A 23,474-nucleotide genomic window follows, 5' to 3' on the forward strand; every position below is an offset into this window, starting at 1 on the left:
TAAAAGGAGAAGTCAGTCCAAAATGGGTTGCTCATAAAATCGACCAAACTCAATGCCTCCAGATGATGGAGGAAAATGTATGAAGCGCCGACAGATTTGTATATACGTGTAAATAAGTTACCCTTTGGTTCGTGGTATTTTTCATACTTCATAGCAAGGAATATAAATATACGCTTTTAGCTAAAATATATTCAAATTTCTATCTGAGAAAACAAATATAATAAAAAATATTTTTATCAGCTTCTAAGACGAGTCAGATGATTAGAGTTTTGACCGTCCCGGACAGGAGTTTCTGTTTCTGTCAGAAAATCCGAATTGCTAATTTTATGTTTTCTCCACCTTTCGGTTATTCTGAATCGTTTGCCTCCAAATTTTGAAAATGTGCATGTGTGCCATAATTTGGTCTTTCGTCTAATTTTTCTCCAAAACGGCTGCACCGATTTCAGAGATTTAAATGCCGTTTGAAGAAAGTCGATAAGAATTTCATGGTTAATTGTTAAAACTATGCTAATTTTGCTGTATTTTATTATAATTTTAATCCTTATTTATTTCAAACGAAATCTATTAAATTGTTTTGTCCTGCAGTCCTGCAATATTAATTAAATAATAAAAAATAAAATTATTTAGTTTTTTATAGATAATAACATATTTTTATGTTTACTCTGTGTATTTCCATGATACTCCTGTGTATTTTTTTATTTAATATTTATTCTGTATAAAAGTTTTTATTTTAATATTACATATTATTCATTTTATTCCATATTTTTGTCTTTTAATAGTCACATTTTCTTTAGGTTTCATTTTATAGTTATACGTTTTGCTATCAAGAGCACCCTGAGGTAGCAATTTGCTTTTATCTTAATTATTTCTAAAAAAATTACTATCAAGAGCCCCCCAATATTTTTTTAATAAATGATTTTGCTTAAACTAATTTCATATCATTTAAAATTTTTACAACCTGCTGTATTTATGTATCTAAAACTCCTCTATTTAGATCATTATATAAACCGCAAAAATTTCATTCAGTACAAATTTTAATGAAAAAAACTTATGATTTTTATATACATTACTAAGAATACTAAAAATATAAACTACAAGTCTTGTTTGGTATAAATATTTAGATTTTGCTGCGTATTTGCACATTGAAAGGAAGTAATATTTCAACACGAACGTCACATCGTCACATTTGCTAAGAAAGGATAAAAATAAATGATAAATAATTATTAAATAATTTACTGGAATAATAATATTTTTTATTTTAAATAAGTTTTACATATCTTGCTATAGTACATTTTAATCTAGTATTTTGCTCGAGAGGGCAACCCAGCGGTCAACCACTCAATTTTGTGTGTAGTCTTCATATATTAGATATGTATATTTAAAAGTTTTGGCGTATTTATATGATTTTTACTTGAGATTATTTGTGAGTTCTATAATTTTCAGTTTGATATTATACTGCTTGATATCGATCTGACCAAGGTTGGTATCAAACGCGGAATTACGCCACGATGGTCTCAACAAGCCAAAATAATAACGATATTTATGACGGATTATCTTTCCTTTAATTTTTACATATGTCTTGGCAAATTGACAAAGGTAAATGGCACCATTTGTATCGCGATTGTAATTTATTTTTTGGATTTATCACTTTTGTGATTTTGTTTGAAATTCTCAGGATTAAGTTGGAAAAGAATTTCAAAAGAAATATGTCGTGATCTGTCACAACATCAAAAGACTGGTTTCTCATATTACATGAATAATTGCTTCTGAAAACATCTGTAATAGATATTAACATTAACAGTTTTGCCAGTACATAATATATATACAAATTATGGTATTTATTAGTGTAAAAAATTAAAAAAATTTAAATTATGGTAGGAACAAATAAAATACGTGTGGCTTTTAAATTCTGAACAGAATTCCAGAAGTCTTCATAAGTCTTTAAGAGATGTTACTTTGATTTGGAATGGGCTTGTTGTTTGAATGTTTTTTAAATGTTGTTTATGTTCTCATGGTTTGGATTGAAATATTATCACACAGTGTCTCTTTACATGTCATTAGTGATGATAATATCTCAAGTATTTCAATGATTCTTCTAAACACCAACTAAATATTTAAATATTTAGTTGGGCATCCAAATATTGATAGCTCACAACTTAAAATATGACATGGGTAATTGAAGCCGTGTGATATCTTAATTTTTATCTTAATTGTTACAGTTCCTCACGAATAGCATTTGTTTTTTATTTGATTCAACTTGGTGGTTGACTACTCCAGAAAATTATTTCCTTGCACCTGTTTTTATTATTATATTAATAAGAACTACTAGCCATTTACATTGGATTTTAATACAGATATCAAATAAAATTCACTATACCAATATGAATTATTTAAATTTCCAATTTTATTTATGCCTTGTTTTAAATTTACGATGCTTTTTAATATTTTATCCATTATTAAGTGGCTAGACTAGAATTTCCATTGGGTGAGGTCTATGTGCGCATGGGGTACTATAATTATTAATTTAAGGTCACACTTGAAAATGTCAAAGCATTTTGAAATGGTATTTAAACCACATGCTCAAGATTTCTTTTATCTCATTTATATGTTAAACAAATAATGAGACACATTATGGTCCAGATTAATATGTTGAAGTAACAAGTGGAAAAGTGAAAAATATATGATGAAGATTAAATGTCCATGCCAATGTTACTTGGTTTTTATGGGTGTATAGATTCATTTTATTGAATCGAATTTTTTATTGTTAACTATATAGATAATATGTGAAATAATCTTATTAGAACATATTCATCTCAATAAAAATTTGAACCATTATCATAGTATTAACTTCCCGAAGGAGAAGTTTATGTTTTCATCAAAAAACCCGATTCGCTAATTTTATGTTTTCTCGACGTTTCAAGCCATTCTGAATCGAATGAGACCAAATTTGGAAAAAGTATGTGTGTGTGTGTGTGTGTGTGTGTGTGGTGTGTGTGTGTGTATGTGAAACAGATTTTTTGTCGTAAATCGACGTTTTCTCGAAAACGGCTGGGTCGATTTCAAAAATTTAAAAGCCATTCGATGTATCTCGACGAGAACTATTGTTTGTCAGTTTTGTGCGACGATCGGCCAAGCCGTTTCTTTATAAATGGCAGAAAAGTGAAAAATTTTTCGTCTACGTTTTAGCCCGCAATTCTGAATCGATTTGGAAAATTCAAAAACCGTTCGAAAGATATTGGTTGGGAATCGTGCTGATTAGTTTTTGGTAGAGATCGGCCGGGCCGTTTTCTTGTAATAAAGTTTTTAAAAAAAAAATTTCGACGATTTTTATGATTATTTTTTTGACGATAGATACCATAGTCTTCTAGATCATACTAAAATATTACGGCCCTACGACAACTGGTTCAGCTTTAAAAATTCGTCAAAGTTTGCAAAAATCAGTATGGTCTTTTTGGCATTTGTCAAAATTAGACTTTTGATCGACGTTTTCTCAAAAACGCCTGAACCGATTTTAGAAATTTAAAAGCCATTTGATGTATTTCGGTGAGGACTATCGTTTGTCAGTTTTGTGCATCGATCTGCCAAGCCGTTTCTTTGTAATTTGAAAAAAACTTTTCGTCCACATTTAAGCTCATCCTACCGAACGATTTTAAAAAATCAAAAACTGTTCGAAAGATATTAGTTGGGAATGATACTGATTAATTTTAGGTGAAAATCTACCGAGCCGTTTTCTTGTAATTAACTGTTGAAAAAAAGTGTTAAATTTTCGTCGACATTTAAGCTCATCCTACCGAACCGATTTTAAAATATCAAAAACTGTTCGAAAGATATTAGTTGGGAATGGTACTGATTAATTTTAGGTGAAAATCTACCGAGCCGTTTTCTTGTAATTAACTGTTGAAAAAAAGTGTTAAATTTTCGTCGACATTTAAGCTCATCCTACCGAACCGATTTTAAAATATCAAAAACTGTTCGAAAGATATTAGTTGGGAATGGTACTGATTAATTTTAGGTGAAAATCTACCGAGCCGTTTTCTTGTAATTAACTGTTGAAAAAAAAATTTAAGCCGATTTTCATGGAAATTTTTTTGGCGATATACATCATGGTCTTATAGAACTTACTGTAATATTACGGCCTAACGACAAGTAGTTTAATTTTAAAAATTCGTCAAAGTTTGCTAAAATTATTATCGTTTTTTTTAAAGTAGGATTAATGAAGTATATTATTTACCCATTTTTTTGATTAAGTCGATTATTTACACATTTCGGGAAGTTCATGTAACTTGCCTCAAGGCTAAATACCAAACCAACTAGTTAAATTTTATCTTAATGTGAAATTTCTGGTTTACTTGCAATTTTATTTATTGGTTATTTGAAATCATCTTGTTATAATATTTACGGAAAATTTAAGAAAATTTAATTGAAATCAAAATTAGAAACACATTAGTGGCATTAAATTTCATCACAAGAGTTTAGTAGTTCTGATTCGACATCAACGTAACCATTTCAGTTGTGAGCTTTTATTTATATTGGATAATATTAAATTCATAAGTTTCGGGCAGTTAAGTTCATATAGTTTTTGGCACGTTTCTAAATGGTTTCAATGGAAACATTACATCAAGTTTCCAAGATAAACAATAAAATGCACACTTTATTATCCCTGGTAATGCAATAAAAACTGAAGACGGTGCTGCAAATCGCAACTAAAATAGACACACAACTTTAAACTAAATAGCTCGAGAAAATATTTAATTTTATTGTATTATGCAAGCATTCTAAATATTTTTATTAATTTATTGTAATATGAATTCTTTTGCTAACATTATAAACAAAACTTGAAAATTTATTTCTGCCACAGATTTGTGAAATATGGCTATCGGAAATGATTCGAAAAGCTAAATACATAAGGATAAATTTATTAACATTAAACTAACACAATTTGAATGTGTATGTTTATATTTCGAACACAAATATATCATTTTAGTACAAACAATCAGAGCTCTGCGGGATACCGGCTGAGTGGATCCGCTCGTTAATCATTTGCATTTGAAAAATATTTGTTTGAAAAGGTCTTCCGTACCGTACCCGGAATCGAATTACAAATTTTTACCACCCACATTCGCCAAAAATCGTAAAAACAAAACGCCTTCGATAAATAGATAATAAATGTAAAATGATAATATTAGAAATGGATAAATAATAAAAATATGCATTAGGATTAAAATAGTTGCCAACCAAGATCTAGCGTATTAAAATATTAGTTGAAATCATTAGCTGATTGTCGGCAACGTTCGCTCAGCAAGTGACGTCACAGTCCTAGTTACCCCTGTTACAATATGCTCTCAACTTCCCTAGGCATAATGATTTAATAATAGAATTACATGTTTAAATTTTCCTGCATATTAATTTTAATAGCAGATTCCAAGAATGTAGAAATTACTATTAAAAGCTGACTGATACCTGTTGATTACAGGAACGTGTGACAAAAATATAAAATCTATTTATATTTTCTCTTTTTTATGGATCTTAGAACTAGAACTGAAACAACCGAGGCAAACTCGAGAAACAGTTTTTTTTTTCAACATTTGACTATATGGATCTTCTCGACATACATATTTCAAATGTGTCGGGAACTGCTCTGCGTTATTTATAAGGCGACAAATTGAAATATGGGATTATTAATTGATTTTCATTAATTATCGGGTGTTGCATTCGGAATTTAGTATGAACAAGGATTTTATGCAATGATTAACTAATAGCAATAAATAACACACGTTTTTTATTAATACCCAACAAAGGATATATATAAACAAGAACTTGTATGAGTTGTATAGTGTATTAATTAATAGTAATTGTGTAATTCGAACTAATTATTAATTAATTTGAATACATATACTTATATCTAATACAACTATGCAATTATCATTATTGAGAACATATGCAACACTTATTCTTGAAAATATATAAAAGAAAAAGGCAAATGAATATCAGCATCAACAGTAAATATGTTGCAGCAGTAATTATCATTACAACTTTTAGTTGTTTTGTAAAATACATAAATGCATATTAATATTTGTATAAGCATAAAACTAGTTCTTATACTAATTGATTTTTATTAATGTTCCAAACTTCAATTCTTTTTTTTATTAAATAAATAGATTCATTTGTAAAATTCAGATTGATATTTCAATTTCCAACTGGTATGATTTTTGCTTTGAAATATTTCCAATATAGTTAAAAATCGCATTAAAAAAAAACTCATAAATCAAAGGCATATGGTACAAAATACTAATAGATTTTTAACGAGATCTCTAAAAACGTCACAGCTATGGTGTACCTATAGTTTTTTTTTATGATGATGATTATTTCACATGGATACAATCATCCCTTTATAAAAATAAATTTGAAATATTAATTTAATTGCGCATTTATGAAATGTTGAATTAGGCCATGAATTAATTTTTAATTTAGGATCCATCGGGTTGATCTAAGTATATCATTTTATTACAATACATTATTTGTTTTTTTATATTTATTAGTTTATTCTCTAAATAATGTAACTAGTGAAACTATGATTAGTGATAAACCTAAACAATAATTGCCTATCTCTATTTTTACGTTGAAGGCTAAGGAAAGGCTATTTCCATATAGGGGCATATTTTTGAAAATTCTTGTACTCGAAAGTTTTTATTTCAAGGGTGGTCTGTATGAGGTCATAAATCCAAAATGTCAAGAGATATGAGCTGATCCTAATGCAGATGCAGATGAAAAAATCATTGGCACTTATGAACAGAGGGACATTTTCGATATTTTTAACGACGCCACACGGTGTCATATAGGGATGAAATTTATTTAGTCTGGTCTAGAAGTGGAATCAGCAAATAATTTGTCTAGTAGGATAATAATAGGTAATCGGTAATGCAGTTATAGGATTGGTAAAAAATTACTTCAGAAATTTGCTTAAGTACATAGATTTCAAACTTTTGTGTCATAGACACTTGGACTTTGCCATGGACTTTCATTTTTATTTATAAATTTTCAATTGAACTAAATTTTTTTAATAAATATTTGCATGAAATAATGCATGGTACTTGTGTACATTAATAATTGATTTTAAATCAATAATAAAAAATAAAAAAAGCGATAAGTAAATGTTTAGTTATAAACATTTGGCAACAATTTGGTAAAGTTTCATCTTACATCTTCCGGCTAATGATGTCCGGTCTACATCTATTTTTTGTTAGGAGATCACTATTTTACAATTATTAAATCGTTTTTTATCTTTAGTATCGGAAAATACTATGACTGTCGCAAAAAATAACAGCCAAGCCTCAAGAGTCAGCAAATTGGGTCTTTACAAACTTAACGAAATGCTTACTTGTGTTATAATTTAATTTTTATTTAAAAAATTAATATTTTTATTTACCCAGCTCTTTTTATAAATATTACATTGTATAATATGAGTAAAATGATATTAACTTGGTGTATTGTGATTTACTATCGTGAACCCCCATTTTCATTTTGTGACCCAGAATTTTTTTTCGGGGGTCCATATTGACACCTTTAAAAATCACTGATTTAGTAAGTAATCAACAAAATATTTTGTAACTTTTAACTTTAAATATCTGTTATAAAATTTAACACAATGCTATCATTTTCATGCATCTTTATCCTGCATATTTGTTATGGGTTTTTGATTGGAGCCAGATTTTTTTACGGTGACATGGATGGTGTCATAGACCCCTGGGGGTTCATATTAACTAAAATTTTTGGGAAACACTGATTTAGTATGCAATAAAAAATATAATTTCTAATTTAGAACTGTAAGTGTCTATGTTATAAAATTTAACGCAATGCTATCATTGGGGCTCGCCCGTAGGTAAGCGGTAAAGAGCGACGGAACCTGAATCAGAGGTTCCGGGTTCGATATCCACTTCGAGCAGCTTGTTGTCAGGCAGCAGTGACAACGATTTTCACTTGGAAATATAGATAGCAATATGTTTCTAAGTGAAAATAGCCCTTGCCCGGCATTGCTGCACCAATAAAAAGTCAGCCCTATTAGATTAATTCTAATAACAAAAATCATCAAATATGGATGTAATAACCATTGGGTTACCATCTAAAAAAATACGAAGTAAGGAGAAGTTTCAGCCCAACAGGTCATAGGACGTAAGGTTCTGATTGCTGTTAAAAATATATATAAAAAAATGGTATAATTTTTAAGCATTTTTTATCTTGCATATTTGTTTTATAGCTATCAGTAGAGTCTCTTTTCAAACTTCTCGTTTGAAATTAAAGTTTTCTCGCCAGTAAAGTTAATATTCTGGATTAAAATTAAGTAGAGTTTCTTTTTTATCTTTAAGATTTCTAAATTATGTTTAAGATTTGTTTTCTAGATCAGATCCAAGTTAGCTCGTCAGTAGAGCCCCTTTCTTTACCTTACAGATCAGAATTAAGTAGAGTTCTTTTATATCGTGTTTCTAGAAAACCTAATTTTCTCGTCAATAAAATCCCTTTTTTACCTTTGATTTATTATTATCTGATTTACCAAATTAAAATACCTTAGACATTCGTAATTTTATTTGCATTTATTTGGCAAATATGTGTCCTTTACCTTTCGATTCGGGCGATTCCGTGTCTCTAATTAGCGTGAAGTGTATCCGCATAAGTGAACTTGTCAATCACTCCCTTGACACGTGTTCTTCGGCAGCACGTCTGTCAGCGGCCACACAAGCGCGAAGGCGGTCGAATGATATAACGAACTACTAATGACTATTATATGTGCGCTCATTATTTAAAATGTAACAAGATACGAAATTCGTCATCTTTAAAATTCATTACCTTTTTTAAAAAACGTTATAACTATTATAGAACACTAATGACTTGGTGGTAAAGACACCAGAGGTCTTCTGGGTGGATGGATCGAACGAGTCTTGCGCAGAGTCTCATGATCAGAAATATTTTAATTATTTGGTCCACATTGCTTCGTATTTTGGTCTATCTACCTCTATAATTGTTCAAGTATCTAGTATATTATTTAAGGCTTCTGTGAAGTAACTGTATGACGTGTATAAGAAAACTAAACATTAGTGAAAACATTTACTGTAAATAAATTCCATAAAAACACAAATATGCAATATCAAAAAGTTTATTAGCTTAAAATAGTTATTTGGAGAACAATATACTTTACATTATTAAATATACTATAAATTATTTACTGATACTTGATATATAGAATTAAGTACGAAAATATATTTGAGGACAAATTTATATATAATCCTTACATCTGACCTATTCTTACATAATAATTTTGAATTTGTACGGTGATTTCAAATTATATTTCTATTATTCAAATTTTTTCTCTATAAATTGTTACAATATTTATGATATATTATTTACAAGCTTTGGTAAAATATGATTATTCAATTAATATTACTTATTCTTAATTCACATTTTAGGCACATTATATTTGGCTTATTGGCATAAACTTACATTTAATATTCTTATGTACATATTGTGAACACATAGATAGCACGGGTAATGCAATACATATTTGGCATATATAAGTATCACTTATTTGATTTATAATAAATTATATACTTTACAACTTATTTCTATTAAATTCGCAATTGAAAGTTAATTCAATTTAATTCTTACATTTATCGTAGTTTCAAAAAATTACTTACAACGGACAAATTTGAATAGCCTCAAAAAACTTTAAGATTTTCAGTAATAATTTAATATAAGTATAAAACCACATGTTATTTATTTCATCTTTTTCTCGTTATCTCGGAGCATAGTCGTGTACATATCCACCAAGAGTTGCCCTGGTGACCTGACCATAAAATCCCTGATGGTAAGGCGAGGCAGCAGTCGGTTGTTGGGTCATACTATAAGGTCTGCTCGCAGGATAAACACCAGGAGGTTGCATCGACCCTGGACTCGTCCTTGAATATTTGTCATAAGGACTTGTAGAATATGGACTTGTGAGATGATGATGGGATGAATGAATCGGTCCATAGCTGCAAAGATCTCCTGCATATGGACTTCCAAGAGCAGAAGGAGTTTGATGTTGCGGACTGGTAAAAGATGTAAGTGAAGATGTCTGGGGGTGCTGTTGTTGATATTTGAGGTCGATTGATGTCACTGGTGATAATTGTTGCAGTGTAGGAGGAGTCGAGGCTGAATCTATGGGTGTGTGATGTGGACTGCTATCATCTGAAAGAAATATTAAATTAAAAAACAGATGTCACAACTAAAGTCATACTTTTAAATTTACTAGATATTTGATTAAATGAAAAATATTTATTAAGAATTGTTGTAACCCTGTATTGATCTCAACGATTGTACAGCATTTATGTATTGATGCTGAATATTGATTTGTTTATCGATTTTCATTATCCATGGTATTTTCGACAATAAATTCATAGAAAAATATTTTAAAAGTGATTAACAGCTAGGTCTTGATTGCGTTTATCCATTAGTTTGTATAGTCGAGGAATTAAAACAAACGTATCCAAGTAGGAGACGGTCCAGCTGTTCAGTTTTAGGCGATTCATCAACGTCCAAATCAGAATCAACACCCGTTTATACAAAAAACACACACTGTTCAAAGAATCGACGATAAGTGGTAAATTCACGAAGTTCGGCTCAATCTTCTTTAAAATATATTTATTTAACGAGAGAATACAAAAAATCTGCTCGTCCATTTGTTTATATGTATTTATCTTTAGACAAAATAGGCTTTCACTTTGAGAGAGTTTGTATTAAAAGCGATCCCGCTTGAATGGCAGAATACACAAACATCTAGGGCAGAAAAAATATTTGTAAGAACACTTTGAAAGTATATTTATAACGAACAGATTCTTAATTGAAGTGAGAAATGTTACAGGAATGCGATTACTATAAACCAACAATAAAGTAGATATATACATACTATTATGTTATTTTATATAAATTAAAAAAACTCAACGAGAAGTTTATCACGAAAAAAAATCTTATTTGCTAATTTTATGTTTGTTCGGCGTTTCAAGTCATTCTGAATAGAATGAGACCAAATTTGAAAAAAGTATGTGTGTGTAAGTCAATGTGATATTTCTTCGACGTTTTCTCAAAAACGACCGGACCGATTTCAAATATTTAAAAACTATTCGATACACAAAATAAACATTTTGCCTTAGCTGAATCTCAATTCTTAAGGATTTGATTGGTTCTGGATATGTACTATGTATAGTATCAAAATTTGTCTTTGTTTAACCAAACTTATATTCGTACTGAACCTTAATTAAATATAATTCCCTAATTAGTACCCAAAGCATTTCCAAGCCAATCGCATTTCAAAAACGTCCGGGGTAAATAAAATAAAAAGATTCTACTGAACTCAGACATTAAGCGGCCGTAATATTAAACCCGATGCGTCTTCAAAGGAGAGATCACTCGCCACCTGACATTTTTACGATGGTTCTGGCCGTCGCATAAACTGTAAATATTTATACGCCGAGCTAAGGTATTGGCTTCAGACGGTCTTCTACCTATAATTTATACCAATCAGAAGGCAACCTCGCCGGGAACAGGTAAACAAGATGGCCTGCGCACGTGGCTCGAACATGGAAGAAATTTTAGGCGTTTCTTAAATGAACTTTAGTATGGAATCAATGAATTGGAATTAAAACGTTAAGGGGTCTAATTTTTTAAGAGGACTTACTATTTGACGATCAAGTGGACGTAAACTCATCATTTGTGTAGAGTTACCTTAGAATATATTCAAATTTGCCGAAAAAAAAATTACTATCACATTGTAAAGGTGTACTTAGCATTTCGCCCTAAGGCAAGTTACAAAAACTTTCTGATATGACTAAAAACTCGACGGATAGAGAAATATCAACTTTTGAATTTGTGCCGATAAAAGTTTGAAATTTTGTTCGTAGATCTTTAATATTTTATTAAGTTTGTTAAAGATGATAAAAATGCTCAATTGACAAACATTTCAATAGATAATTACGGCTTACCTTTGTTCTGAGTATTTTTGGACCGTTGCCTCTGCGTTGGCGCTTGTTGACCAAGTTGAAGCTGCGTCATAACTTCCGAGCTACTAAAAAAAAACAAATTTGTCAACAATTAATTTTTCAAATTTAATTATTAGTATATTATAAATTAATAATTAACCCTTTTCACTAGCGGCATCTGAGTTGAAAGGGTTAATATGTATTCAAATACAAAATTGATAGCCAAAGAATTTATTTAATGATAAATATCATTATCCACAATTTATTAACTGCCCGTAGGATAAGTTATTGTAATGGGCCAAAAATCGGAATTGAAAATTTTTACATTTCTCGACGTTTTGAAGGTTTCTGAACATTTTGGCATACTTCAGAAAAAATGGATGTGTGTGTGTGTATGTATGTATGGGTACAAATTTTCGACCACGTTTCCGGGCGTACGGATCAACCGATTTGAATGGTTTAAAAAACATTCGATTCCTATTGATAAAGACTTTCTGCTTGTCTTAACAAAATAATTGATTTTGGAAAAAAAAATGTTGTTTCATTTTTTTTTTTTTTAATTTTTTGTATATCGAAAATAATAATTCAGATTTTATTTTTAATTCTGACTATAGTTCTAATATACTTTAAACAAATAATTTCAACTCAGCAATTCAGTTTATATAATTCTTATAAATATTAGACCAAGGATGAGCAACCCGCGGCCCGCCGGACGTTTTTCTGCGGCCCGCCGAGCATTTCTCAACTACAGATTATTTTGCTAGATATTTTCTCAAATACGGCTGTAACGGCTAATTTTGTTGCCTGTCAAATACTGGTAAGAACTGTTGTTGACAGAAATAGCATTTCCTGATAAAATAAATATTAATTTAAATATTAGTTAAACAATATTGCAAGAATAATTGAAAGCTTGTCGCGAGGTTTAAATCATCGTAAATTCAAAGACTTCTTAACAATTTAGAGCGTTTTAATACCAAAGTACGTTAGCTCAATATAGTGATGCTATGCTTAAAGGAGTATACAACCCATATGAAGAATAATAAAGAATAATATCTTTTGCAGTATCCTGTGTTTCACATTTAATTTTCAGAAAAAGAAAATGAGAACAAATTTTAATTGTGATTCTAAATGTTCAAAGCTAACAAAACAGCTGGTTTCATGTGAATGTTTTCTTCGCCATTTACCATGCAAAATAATGCAGATTTAGAAAATGTATTTTTTCAGTAAACATCGCAATTTTTTATAAATCTCATGTCAGCCTTGAGAAATTTTCGCTTTAAAAAAAAAACAATCCAATTATGATAATTTTTTTTGAAGTACGAATGTGTGCGAATAATTACACAGGTCCACAAAAGAAAAGTCGCGGGATAATAATTCATTCATTCAGTAAAAATGCTAGATCGAAGATTGTGCCAGTTTTTAAATGTTTTTTTATTTTTTGTGTTCCAGTTCTGACTATAGATTTATATTCAGCGGTAAAAGTAAATTAAAAATACATCGAAAAATATATGTGACACACTCAATCCAGACAACTTTTTTAGTGGACCTGTGTTAATTTCAACCATGAAATTCATAAAAAATTACCACCTATCGAAACTGAGTAAAACATATCAAAGCTGCATACGTGTTGCTATTTTCCGTATTAAAAAAAAATAACAAAATTTGAAAAAAAAGGCTGATATTTATCAGCTTTTATATAAAAAGCAGTGTCAAATTTCTTATTAAAGCTTTCAAGTAAATTAGTTTTTCTGTTTAACTATTATTTGTTTTTATTTTGTATTTATATTTATAAACACTTAGAGTATACACTCGTAATTATATAAAATATATACTTTTTTCAATTATGTATATTTGTTCTTTTCTCGTGCCAATTTTGTAATTTTGCAATTACATTATTTCCGCGCTCAGTCATAAATCTTTTGACTTAATTTTAGTTCACACTTTTGAGTTTATGAAAAAGCTTCAGTTTTATTTAAAAAGAAAAGGCAATTTATTTTTATCATGGATTGTACGAACGTAACATTTTTTAAAAAAATTTTTCTTTATTTTAATTTTTTTAATGCGGAATAGAAAACTACATACGACTCCAAATTTTCATTATTTTATAATAGCCATTTAAGTGCCCCAATCATTTTTTATTTAGCTCGGTAATCGATCAATTAACTATTATCGCCTTTTTTGTGAACGTTTTTAATTGAAATTTTGAATATCTTGCAGAAGAAGCAATTCTAGCAAAAAAATAGAAATTCAATATTAAAATCTAAAGATGAAACTGTTTTTGGGAGAAAACTGAAATTTTATTATTTGAAGTTAGTAATTTTAATATTAGAGTTATTGAAATCTCACTCGTTTCGCTAAGCATAGCATAACCTATTTCAAATATGTATGTTAGTATTTTAGCGTTATAGTGGGTAAATTATCAATGTATCTTGTGTTAGCTACCTCTTTCATTTATATACCACATATTTATACATTCAGAATTAGTTAGTCATTTCAAATACTAATGATTTTCTGAAAATATTTCCTGTGACTAAACGTTCGCCGGGTCAGCTAGTATATATATATAAATCACGTGCGGCCCGCCATAAAATTTTGAAAACCAAATTGGCCCGTGGTTTAAAAAGGTTGCTCGCCCTTGTATTAGACAATGTTACAATAATCATAATAATCTATTTGAAAACATTCAATATTCCTCGAACATTTCGTTACGGTACGGGAAGTTCCAGCAATTTGCCTTAAGGCACGATGCCACCCACCCCACTAGTTTATTCAATGTTAATCTTCCTTATTGATTATTTATTGTTGAGTCTTGATAATAAATTTTTGCAATTCGGTATTTGAAACAATTTTAAATCATCAGAACCCACAATTGTGGGTAGCAATAGAGGTGCAATATAATATATCGAGCATTATACAAGATATATCAATTATATCATTATAAAGTGTTCGGTTTAATATTTATTTTCACAGAATTTTATATTTATTTTTGTATTCATTTGGGATAGTAGAGATTGACTGATTGCGCTAATATTTATGATTCTTTCTGATTTGATATGATCTTTCACTACGTGCTGCAACAATAGCAACCTCCTATCTCTATATTTACATTTATGATATAATATTTAGTATCAACTCATTTATCTAAAGTGATGATAGTAGTTTAGATAAAAACCTAAATCATTTTTAATCGAAAGTATTCCAGAAAACACTCAATGGCACTTTGCGCGATCTCCATAGGTAAATATAAACAGATGACGATAATCATTCCCAAATGTTTGCATTCGTATATAAAAGTAACGGATTTATTGCGATGGCGCATTCGAGTTGATGTGTTCGTGGCCGAGTGAGATATTTTTATGAAATCGTTGTACGAATACGAGTAGAGCGATGTTTTTAACTAATTTATGAGTTAATAAGTTTATTTAATGCGCTTCTCGACACGTGAGGAGTTCTCGCGAGATTCACTAGAAGACGATGGACGGGAGGGACAACCCAGAAAAATAAGAATATTGAATATTTTATATTAGTGACTCATATTGAATATATAGAATCAATTTTGTGGCTCTCGACGTAGAGTACAGTCCCAGTAAACCACAAACGTCACATAAAGTTAAAGTAACGTAGCACAGAAGAAACGTTGTTATGTATTTTATGGTTACGTTAATAAAACGTAAATGTTACGTTTAATTGTAACCTTTAAACGTTAATGCATGGTTTTCTTCATAACGTAACCGTTCAGTTACAGTGTTTTGTAAGTTTAACATACAAAATGGACGGTGTGGTACAGCTGTTTCACAAAACTGTCAAAAAGATAGGTTACGTGTTCTACTCTTTTATGTATGCGAGACTCTATGCACGAAAATACAATTGAAAGTTATTCGTGACTCTATATATTTTACTTTTCTGTCTATGACTAATGACTAATGGACGCTTCATATTGAAGATCTTTTGACAAGCAAATTATTTCATTCTTTTGAAGCATTTATTTAATCATTATTTATATGATTAATGTTTTATATGATTAATGTAGAACGTATTAGTTATGCAGTGTGCAGTTAAAATGTTTAAAATGGAGTCGATCAAGGTAAGTATAAATATAAAACATGTGTAAATTATTTTAATTTATATATTATTATAATAATGATTTTTTTTTTTCAGTATATAGTTGGACCTTAATGGAAATTCTATTCGCGTATTTTGTTATTTGTAGATGTTTTCATCAAATGTATGTTTATCAAATAATAATTAAATTCTATTATACAAATCATAACCTCAATGATTATTGCAGTGTTGAGTCAAAAGGTTAGTAAAAATGAGATATACAGATACAAATTTAATATTTGTAGCCCCTTCAGTAACAATAATATAGTTCGGCTAAACAGGAGCAAAAACTAATACAATGGTTTTCAATTGAAGAAATATAATGACTCAGAACATAATAAAGATATGAATAAAGAGCTCAAATAAAGAATATGAATGCAAAGTTAGAATATAAAATAATAATCTACCATCATCACGAAAAAATGATTTGAAGAAGAATAAAATTTTTTACAGCATTAAATGATGACACTCGTGTCATGTGTCATGGAATTGGTATACCTCATTATGATAGAGATGATTAGATGATTTAGTATTAATTTCTTATGATTTAGTTTTAGCAAAAATATGATTTAAAAGTCGGTGGATGAAATTTGGCTGAACTGACAAGAAACAATTAAGACAATATTTGAGCAATACGTTCATAAAGGAATTAGCTGCACTTTGTTCTTAATAAATAATGAAAGTAAGTAGAGGTAATTAGAAGTATTGTTACAATTTATAATAATAATCACAATATTTCCAAATCATAACCTTCTATTGTTTTTACTTCAGCAAAAATATATTTAAAAATTCAGAGACTAAAATCTTCTTTATTGTCTAAAGTGTAATTCGATGAAGAATTAATATGTTTTTGGTATTGTTGAAAGGACTGCCTAGCTGTCAATAACTTGAAAATAATGAATATTTTTAGAGGTAATGTTACAAAAAATTTAAATCAATATTATCAATAAACAATTTGTAGAAATTGTTTCTAACCTGTTTGGTTCTGTTTTAGATACATTTACAAACAGAAAGCAGTGAAATGGTTTCAATTTGATAAACAAAGGTTGCCAAGAATTTTACACAAGACTTATTTTCAATGGTTAAAATTTTATAATCAAAATAAAACATTTAATTCCATCCTGTTAAATAGAAATTTGTTAGAATTGTTATTTTTTGTTTTAGATTAATCAAATTTTTAAAATCCAAATTTATATTCTGTAGTTTTGTAATTTTAAGTATATGTTATGTAAATTTTGTAAATTCTTAATTATAATATGAAATAAAATTAATATAAAAAATGGTTTCTATATTTACAGGAAATTTTATTAAATTTTTAAGTTACATCAAAGACACCTACACGTTAATTTAGTAATTTAGAAACCTAACAAAAACGAAACCGTTACGTTTTCGCGCAATTTGGAAACGTTACAAAAACGAAACCGTTATGTTTTCGCGTAACTAAACAGGCCGTTACGTTTTTGAGGCGGAAATAGATACGTCTGTGTGCCTCTTAGGTTACGTAACCGTTATGTTTTACGTATAATCTGTTACGTTCTATTAACGTTTTCATTACGTTTTGTGGTTTACTGGGGTGTTTTACTGTTTTTGGCCTAATTTCTGGCTTGCCCAAAAAATCGACTTCTATCTTGTGCCTACCCAAAATTGATCAATTACATTTTTGCTTCTATATCAGCGATATTATCTATACATATTTTATTTAATATTCTGTAAAGTGGAACTAAAACTGAAGTTTATATATTTTTCCCCAATTTTTCTCTCGGTTGTCAACCACTGGTTTAGTGTCTATCCGACGGCAAAGAAAGATTGAAGATTGAAGACCGCGGAATGATGTGTGAGGCAATTTAACGCTCGAACTTCGTCGAAATTTATGTGACGGACGCGTTACGTATTATTTCGTACTTATGGCGCCTTTTTGTGATTGATATGGGTTTTAATTTAATTCAAGATAGTATATTGTACGGGAACAAAATTATTAGAAATATATTTTTACCTATAAAATGCGTCGAGCTAAATTATTGCTGGATTTTTGTAATTGAAAGTTATTTTGGCTACTGTCGAACTGGAACTTTGATGGAACTTTGCATGGTGATAGAGTTGATAGACTGAATGAATCCCTTGTCAAGCCTTGGAGAATTGGTTTAATTTTAAAAATTACTTATTAACCTTATCACCATCCAAAGTTTCATCAAAATGCCAGAAGAGTAAATATGAGGTTCTACTCGTTAGTGCTCATTTGGGTAAATTAAATTAGTTTATTTGTGGTAGCACAGACTAGTGAAAAATCATAAAATGCTATTTTTATATACATTTGTTATTAAAAATACTTTTAATGAATATTGGACTAATAATAAATGTGAACTTACCACTCATCTGAATCGCAATCTCGAAAACCTTTCGCAAATGGGTTGCTTGCTATTTTTAATTGAGTTATCTAAAATACAAAAAAATAAAACTTTAATAACCAATAACGTAATTTATTATAATTGCATCTATTTAAGCAGAATGCGATTGTACCAAATATTAATTGATATATCAGAAATGATTGGATCTATGAACATGCAAAATTTAAATAAAATATCTTACCCTATGATTTTGGTATGCTGTAACTGCAGTGAAACATGTTTCTGGAAATACGAATGTTTTATAGTTTTCTGTGGTTTTTGGTTCGTTGGAGACACCAGATCTGTTCGATCGTGGAGGCATGTATAACACGTGAAATCTTGGTTGATATCGATGCATTGAATTCAGAATTATCTGAAAATTAAATAACCAATTGTAATTAAAATTCATTATTATTATTTTCTATTCAAACAGAAATAGAACGTTTAAAATTTGATACACGTACATGTCCATTATCATCCAGTTGATTGTTGGTCAATTTTAATTTATCGAAGGAAACAACTTGCTTCATCCATTGAGCTCCTGGTGCTGGTGAATCTGGATGCAAATGTATTCTGGGAGGTGATATTGGATCCGCCTTACCTGCCACCATCCAACTCGAACTAATTTTAAAATATATAACGCATTAAGAACTATTTAATATATCAATTATTTTAACAGTTTGTTTTACCTATGGAAGGCGTAGCGATAGCGTTTATCATCTACAGGAACAAAATCCATCATTAACATATAGTCGACTTGAGGATCCATACCGTATAATCGACATTGGAATGTTGGAAACATTCTACGTCCTGCTTTGGTAACAATCATTTCTGTTCCCAATTCGTTAAATTCATCCCACAAAGCTTTCATTTCTAAAACAGCGCCAACATTTTGGAGTTTTTCATGAACCGGCAAGGGTTGCTAAAAAAGTATAAAACATAGGTAATTGGAAGAAACTATGTATTTTGATTAGACGATTTATAAGTTTGCTACCTTGTTTTTGGCTTTGGATATATTATTATTTTCTGAAGTGACATCGGTGTTGGTATTTTTTTCGTGATTTTCCGAAAGTGGTGAGTCTGTGATTCTCATTGATGCGGAATCGGCGTGTTCAAGAGGGCTGTAGGAGACACGGTCTCGGCCTGCACTTTGTAAACATGCTGAAAATAAAATAAAAAACTCAAATGATGAACACTATCTCTATAAACAAATAAAGCTCCTAGAACAAGTTGCTTTAATCGCTTTTTCTGACTTATTCATTTCATGTTTATACTAAAAATAATAATATTATGAATGTACGACAGTGTCCCATAATTTTTTTATGCCGACCTTCATAAATCATCGAACCGCCTGGACTCCTCGTCGAATGCGTTTTCAGTGTTTTAGTTGTGAGATGTCAGAAAAGCGCAGAGAGAATTATTGCCTCTGATATTTTTTTGGGTCGCGACCGTGCATTTGTTTTACTAATATACAATTAGTCAAGAGTTTCAGGCGCCGAGACCGTAAAAAGGCACGAATTGAGAAAACTACAGAAATTAAAACATACCGATGTCTATTCTAATTTGTAGGCTCTGGGTAAAAGAGCCATATAACTCAATCTTGGGGAGAACATCGTTAGTCACATATATAATAATATAATTATATTAACAACTTTATACACATAATAGTTAAGAAAGGTATTCGGAAAAATTTGAAAATAATCTCATCAAATATATCTTTTATCTCAATAATTCTCAATAACAGGCTGCATCTATCAAAAGGAATAAAATTATTTTTGAAATAGATGTAATACTAATGCTAATACAGGCTTGAATACATTAATAATAAATCCAATTTTAAAAACAAAGCTTTGTGTAACTAAATATTGGTGATCAAATTAATAAATTAAAACAATTATTTTTATACTACATATATGGAATGCAGTGAAATTAATTAGGAAATCAGTATGATACAATGTTGGAATTTTTAGTTACAAAATCTTAGCTTTTATAGTTTTTAATTTATTAGTGTATATATTATTAGTATAATTAATTTTATAGTTTTTATTTATTAGTGAGATACAGAAAAACCATGATTTTATCATCATTGCTATCTCTTGTTCTTATGGTAAAAGCATTTTCTCCCTTAAAATAGCAGTTAAAACCCAATGAAATTTTAACTTAAGTAACGTGTAACTATCGTTACATTAAAATAGAGCAAAAGAGTTAGAATAGAAGAAAAATTAATATTTTAGAATTCTCCTTGGAGGAGGGTATTATGGTAAAAGTATACCATAAATTATTGAATACAATTCAATTTATTATTACAAAGCGTTGTATTATTATTTCAATTTATTATCAGATAGCGTGGATTTTATTAGGAATAGATCAGAATGATGGCTTGTGTATTATTTTAAGTTGTGATTACAGAACTTGCTTCTCACGAAATGTTGACCATAGAATTTAAACTAATAAACATATCACTCTCGATGGGAATTAGAAAACAAATCATTCATGACGCTAATGTGACATAACTATTAGTTCATATAATAAGCAAAGATTATCGATATATCAATATAATATTAAATTGGACTTATGCTATCATAATCTAATTAAATACTTGTAATTTATGTTTTTTGTCATCGACAAAAGCGCGTGTTCTATGAGCAGTTTTTTTAGCACCTTAACTTCTTATTTTTCTCGAGAAAGCAACCCAGCGGTCAACCATTCTTTTTGTTTATGTGTAGACTACATATATATGATATAGAAAATACTTTAAAACGTTACCAAATTTTTTTTTTATTAAACACATTTATAGCCGAATTCCTTTTTAATATTTAACGAATATGCAGTTATAATTTTTTGTCAAAAATGTCAAGAGCCAATAAATTTTCAAGATTTCTAACATTTTGATGTTAGAAAATACAATATATTAAGTACTTATATTGTATTTTTGTTATGAATATTTAGTTAATGTTGCGAACCAGTTGATCATTTGTTACTACAATTTTTCATATAATGTAAAATACTGTTTTGTTTCATAATCTTATAAATTGTATTCAAAATTCTGTAAAAATAATTATAATTACAAGCAAATTAGATTCAATTATAACTACCTGAGTTTGCGCAATTTCGAGCAAAATAGTCGAATTTCTAAATTTCTAAATAGTCCATTGTAATTGAATATTTGAATTGTTTGTCCTATAAAATATTAATACGATTACAACTCTATATGAGCGAATATGTATTTTTTGTCATAATTACTTTTTACTAATGCATCAATTTTATCAAAAACATTACTTGCTCCTTCAATTATTTTTGGCAATATTTTATTATTATTATTATATTTATTATTTACTGGGTCGGAATGGAAAGGGTTAATATTTCTTAGACTTTATACGTAGGAATAATTTTTTTATGAAATATAATATGAATGCATACGTTTGTAAATTTAAGAATTTATCCCTTATTTACTACGATTTTATAACTATATTTTATATCAAACCTTCAATTTGCTTCATAGGAGTTGTACCAGCGCAGTATGGTGTCAACCATGGTTCCGCATAACAGCAATCTTGCCCATTCAGCAAGCCCTGGTTATTTCCTCCAGGATTTGTTTCGAGTGATCCAATTTCCCTCAAAGTATGCATATCGTAATCCGAACTGTGCATATTTTTACTACCAACAAAAATCTTCTATTCACAACCGCATGTTCACAATAAACTTGGAATCAAACCACAAAACATGATAATAAATCTCAAACTGTCCACTGGTCGTAAAATTTTGTAACTCTAATATATCAATGATAACTGATAGTGGATTTATTCACCTTGTAACTCTAATGTCACTAATTGGACTGAATGGATGTAAATTCGTCAACAGGACAACCTGAGCTGTCAACGCGGACGACTGATTTCGATGATCGTCAAAAACTCCTTGGTCAAATGAAAGATATAAGGAGATATGCATTCGAGGCAAGATCCCCACCTAATGAGAATTCTTGTTGAGATGATCTCTTCTTGTGGACACATGTGCTGATTCATTTAGATTTTAGATAGTCTGGGCTGAGTTCTTGTTTGAAGGATGGACTAATTTTGACGCTCGCCACGCCTGCATAGTCTTATTGGTTGGAGTTGAGATTTGGGTTCGATGAGCCGAACTTTTCCTCCAAGTCTTGGGAAGTAACTTTTCTGGTAATAAAAATTTCCGACGGTTAAATATCTTCGCACCAATGTAGTAACTTAATTGTCTAGGTATTTATCAACTTTCGTTATTATATTTTTACAATTCTTAGCGGGGGCGTAGCGTGCATTGACGGGGCCCCGTATCAAAACTTTTTTGGGGGTCCCTTCAGGTAGAGCAAAATTTTCTCACATAAAAATAATGAATAAATAAATTAATAAATCTTCACTTATCATCAATATTCATCTAGCCCTTTCCAATATTTCTACATACAATTTAAATTCAGCATACACATTTATTAAATCATTTATAGCTTATTATTCTATTTTATTCTAATTTTGATGAAACGAATTTCCAAGATCATAGCCATCATTTTTTTCAAGATATCTTTGAAAATTTCATCATTTGCAGTTGCAACTGGGTAAATAGTACGCAAAAATTACTTTGAGAAAATTGTGTGCAAAACTATTGAATTTTGCCAGCAATAGAAATTGAGTTTCATATTTTAAACATATTTTTAGAGAGTTTAAAATTACAATTACAATAAAAATTAAAAGAGACTATCTTACAGTACTGTAGTGGTTTGCGAAATGACTCTAGTTGTAATTTTTCGAACATAATAATCGAGTCAAAGTCTCTGAAATCTATGTTTAGTATGAGAAATTAATAATTAGCAAAATGTTGAGTTTGAAATAAGATTACGGGTCGCTATATTTTGCATATAGTTTTCGTTACGTTCCATTCCTTTGTTAATTTTTCGAGACATTTAGCAAATTGCTAAATTAATTTTGTTTTTTTATTTTGCACAATCTATTCAAGAAAT

General features: G+C 29.6%; 2 protein-coding genes across 3 annotated transcripts in view; both read right to left on the reverse strand.

The window, feature by feature from the left end:
• The window catches only part of LOC113369918 (mitochondrial coenzyme A transporter SLC25A42), a 43,835-nt gene that overhangs the window by 12,089 nt on the left and 8,272 nt on the right, over nt 1–23,474 (reverse strand). The window lies entirely within an intron of this gene.
• LOC113370402 (T-box transcription factor TBX10-like) lies at nt 9,785–22,119 on the reverse strand. Its single transcript, XM_026611068.1, has 8 exons — nt 21,975–22,119; nt 19,527–19,651; nt 19,180–19,412; nt 18,955–19,111; nt 18,693–18,863; nt 18,473–18,540; nt 12,009–12,091; nt 9,785–10,218 (listed from the first exon to the last, which is right to left on the reverse strand). Exons 1-8 carry the CDS (start codon nt 22,117–22,119, stop codon nt 9,785–9,787), a joined length of 1,416 nt encoding a protein of 471 aa, XP_026466853.1.

This window comes from Ctenocephalides felis, unplaced genomic scaffold, assembly GCF_003426905.1.
Source record: "Ctenocephalides felis isolate EL2017-DRISC unplaced genomic scaffold, ASM342690v1 CF-g0.4_SCAFFOLD_01492, whole genome shotgun sequence".
Classification (NCBI taxonomy): Eukaryota; Metazoa; Arthropoda; class Insecta; order Siphonaptera; family Pulicidae; genus Ctenocephalides; species Ctenocephalides felis.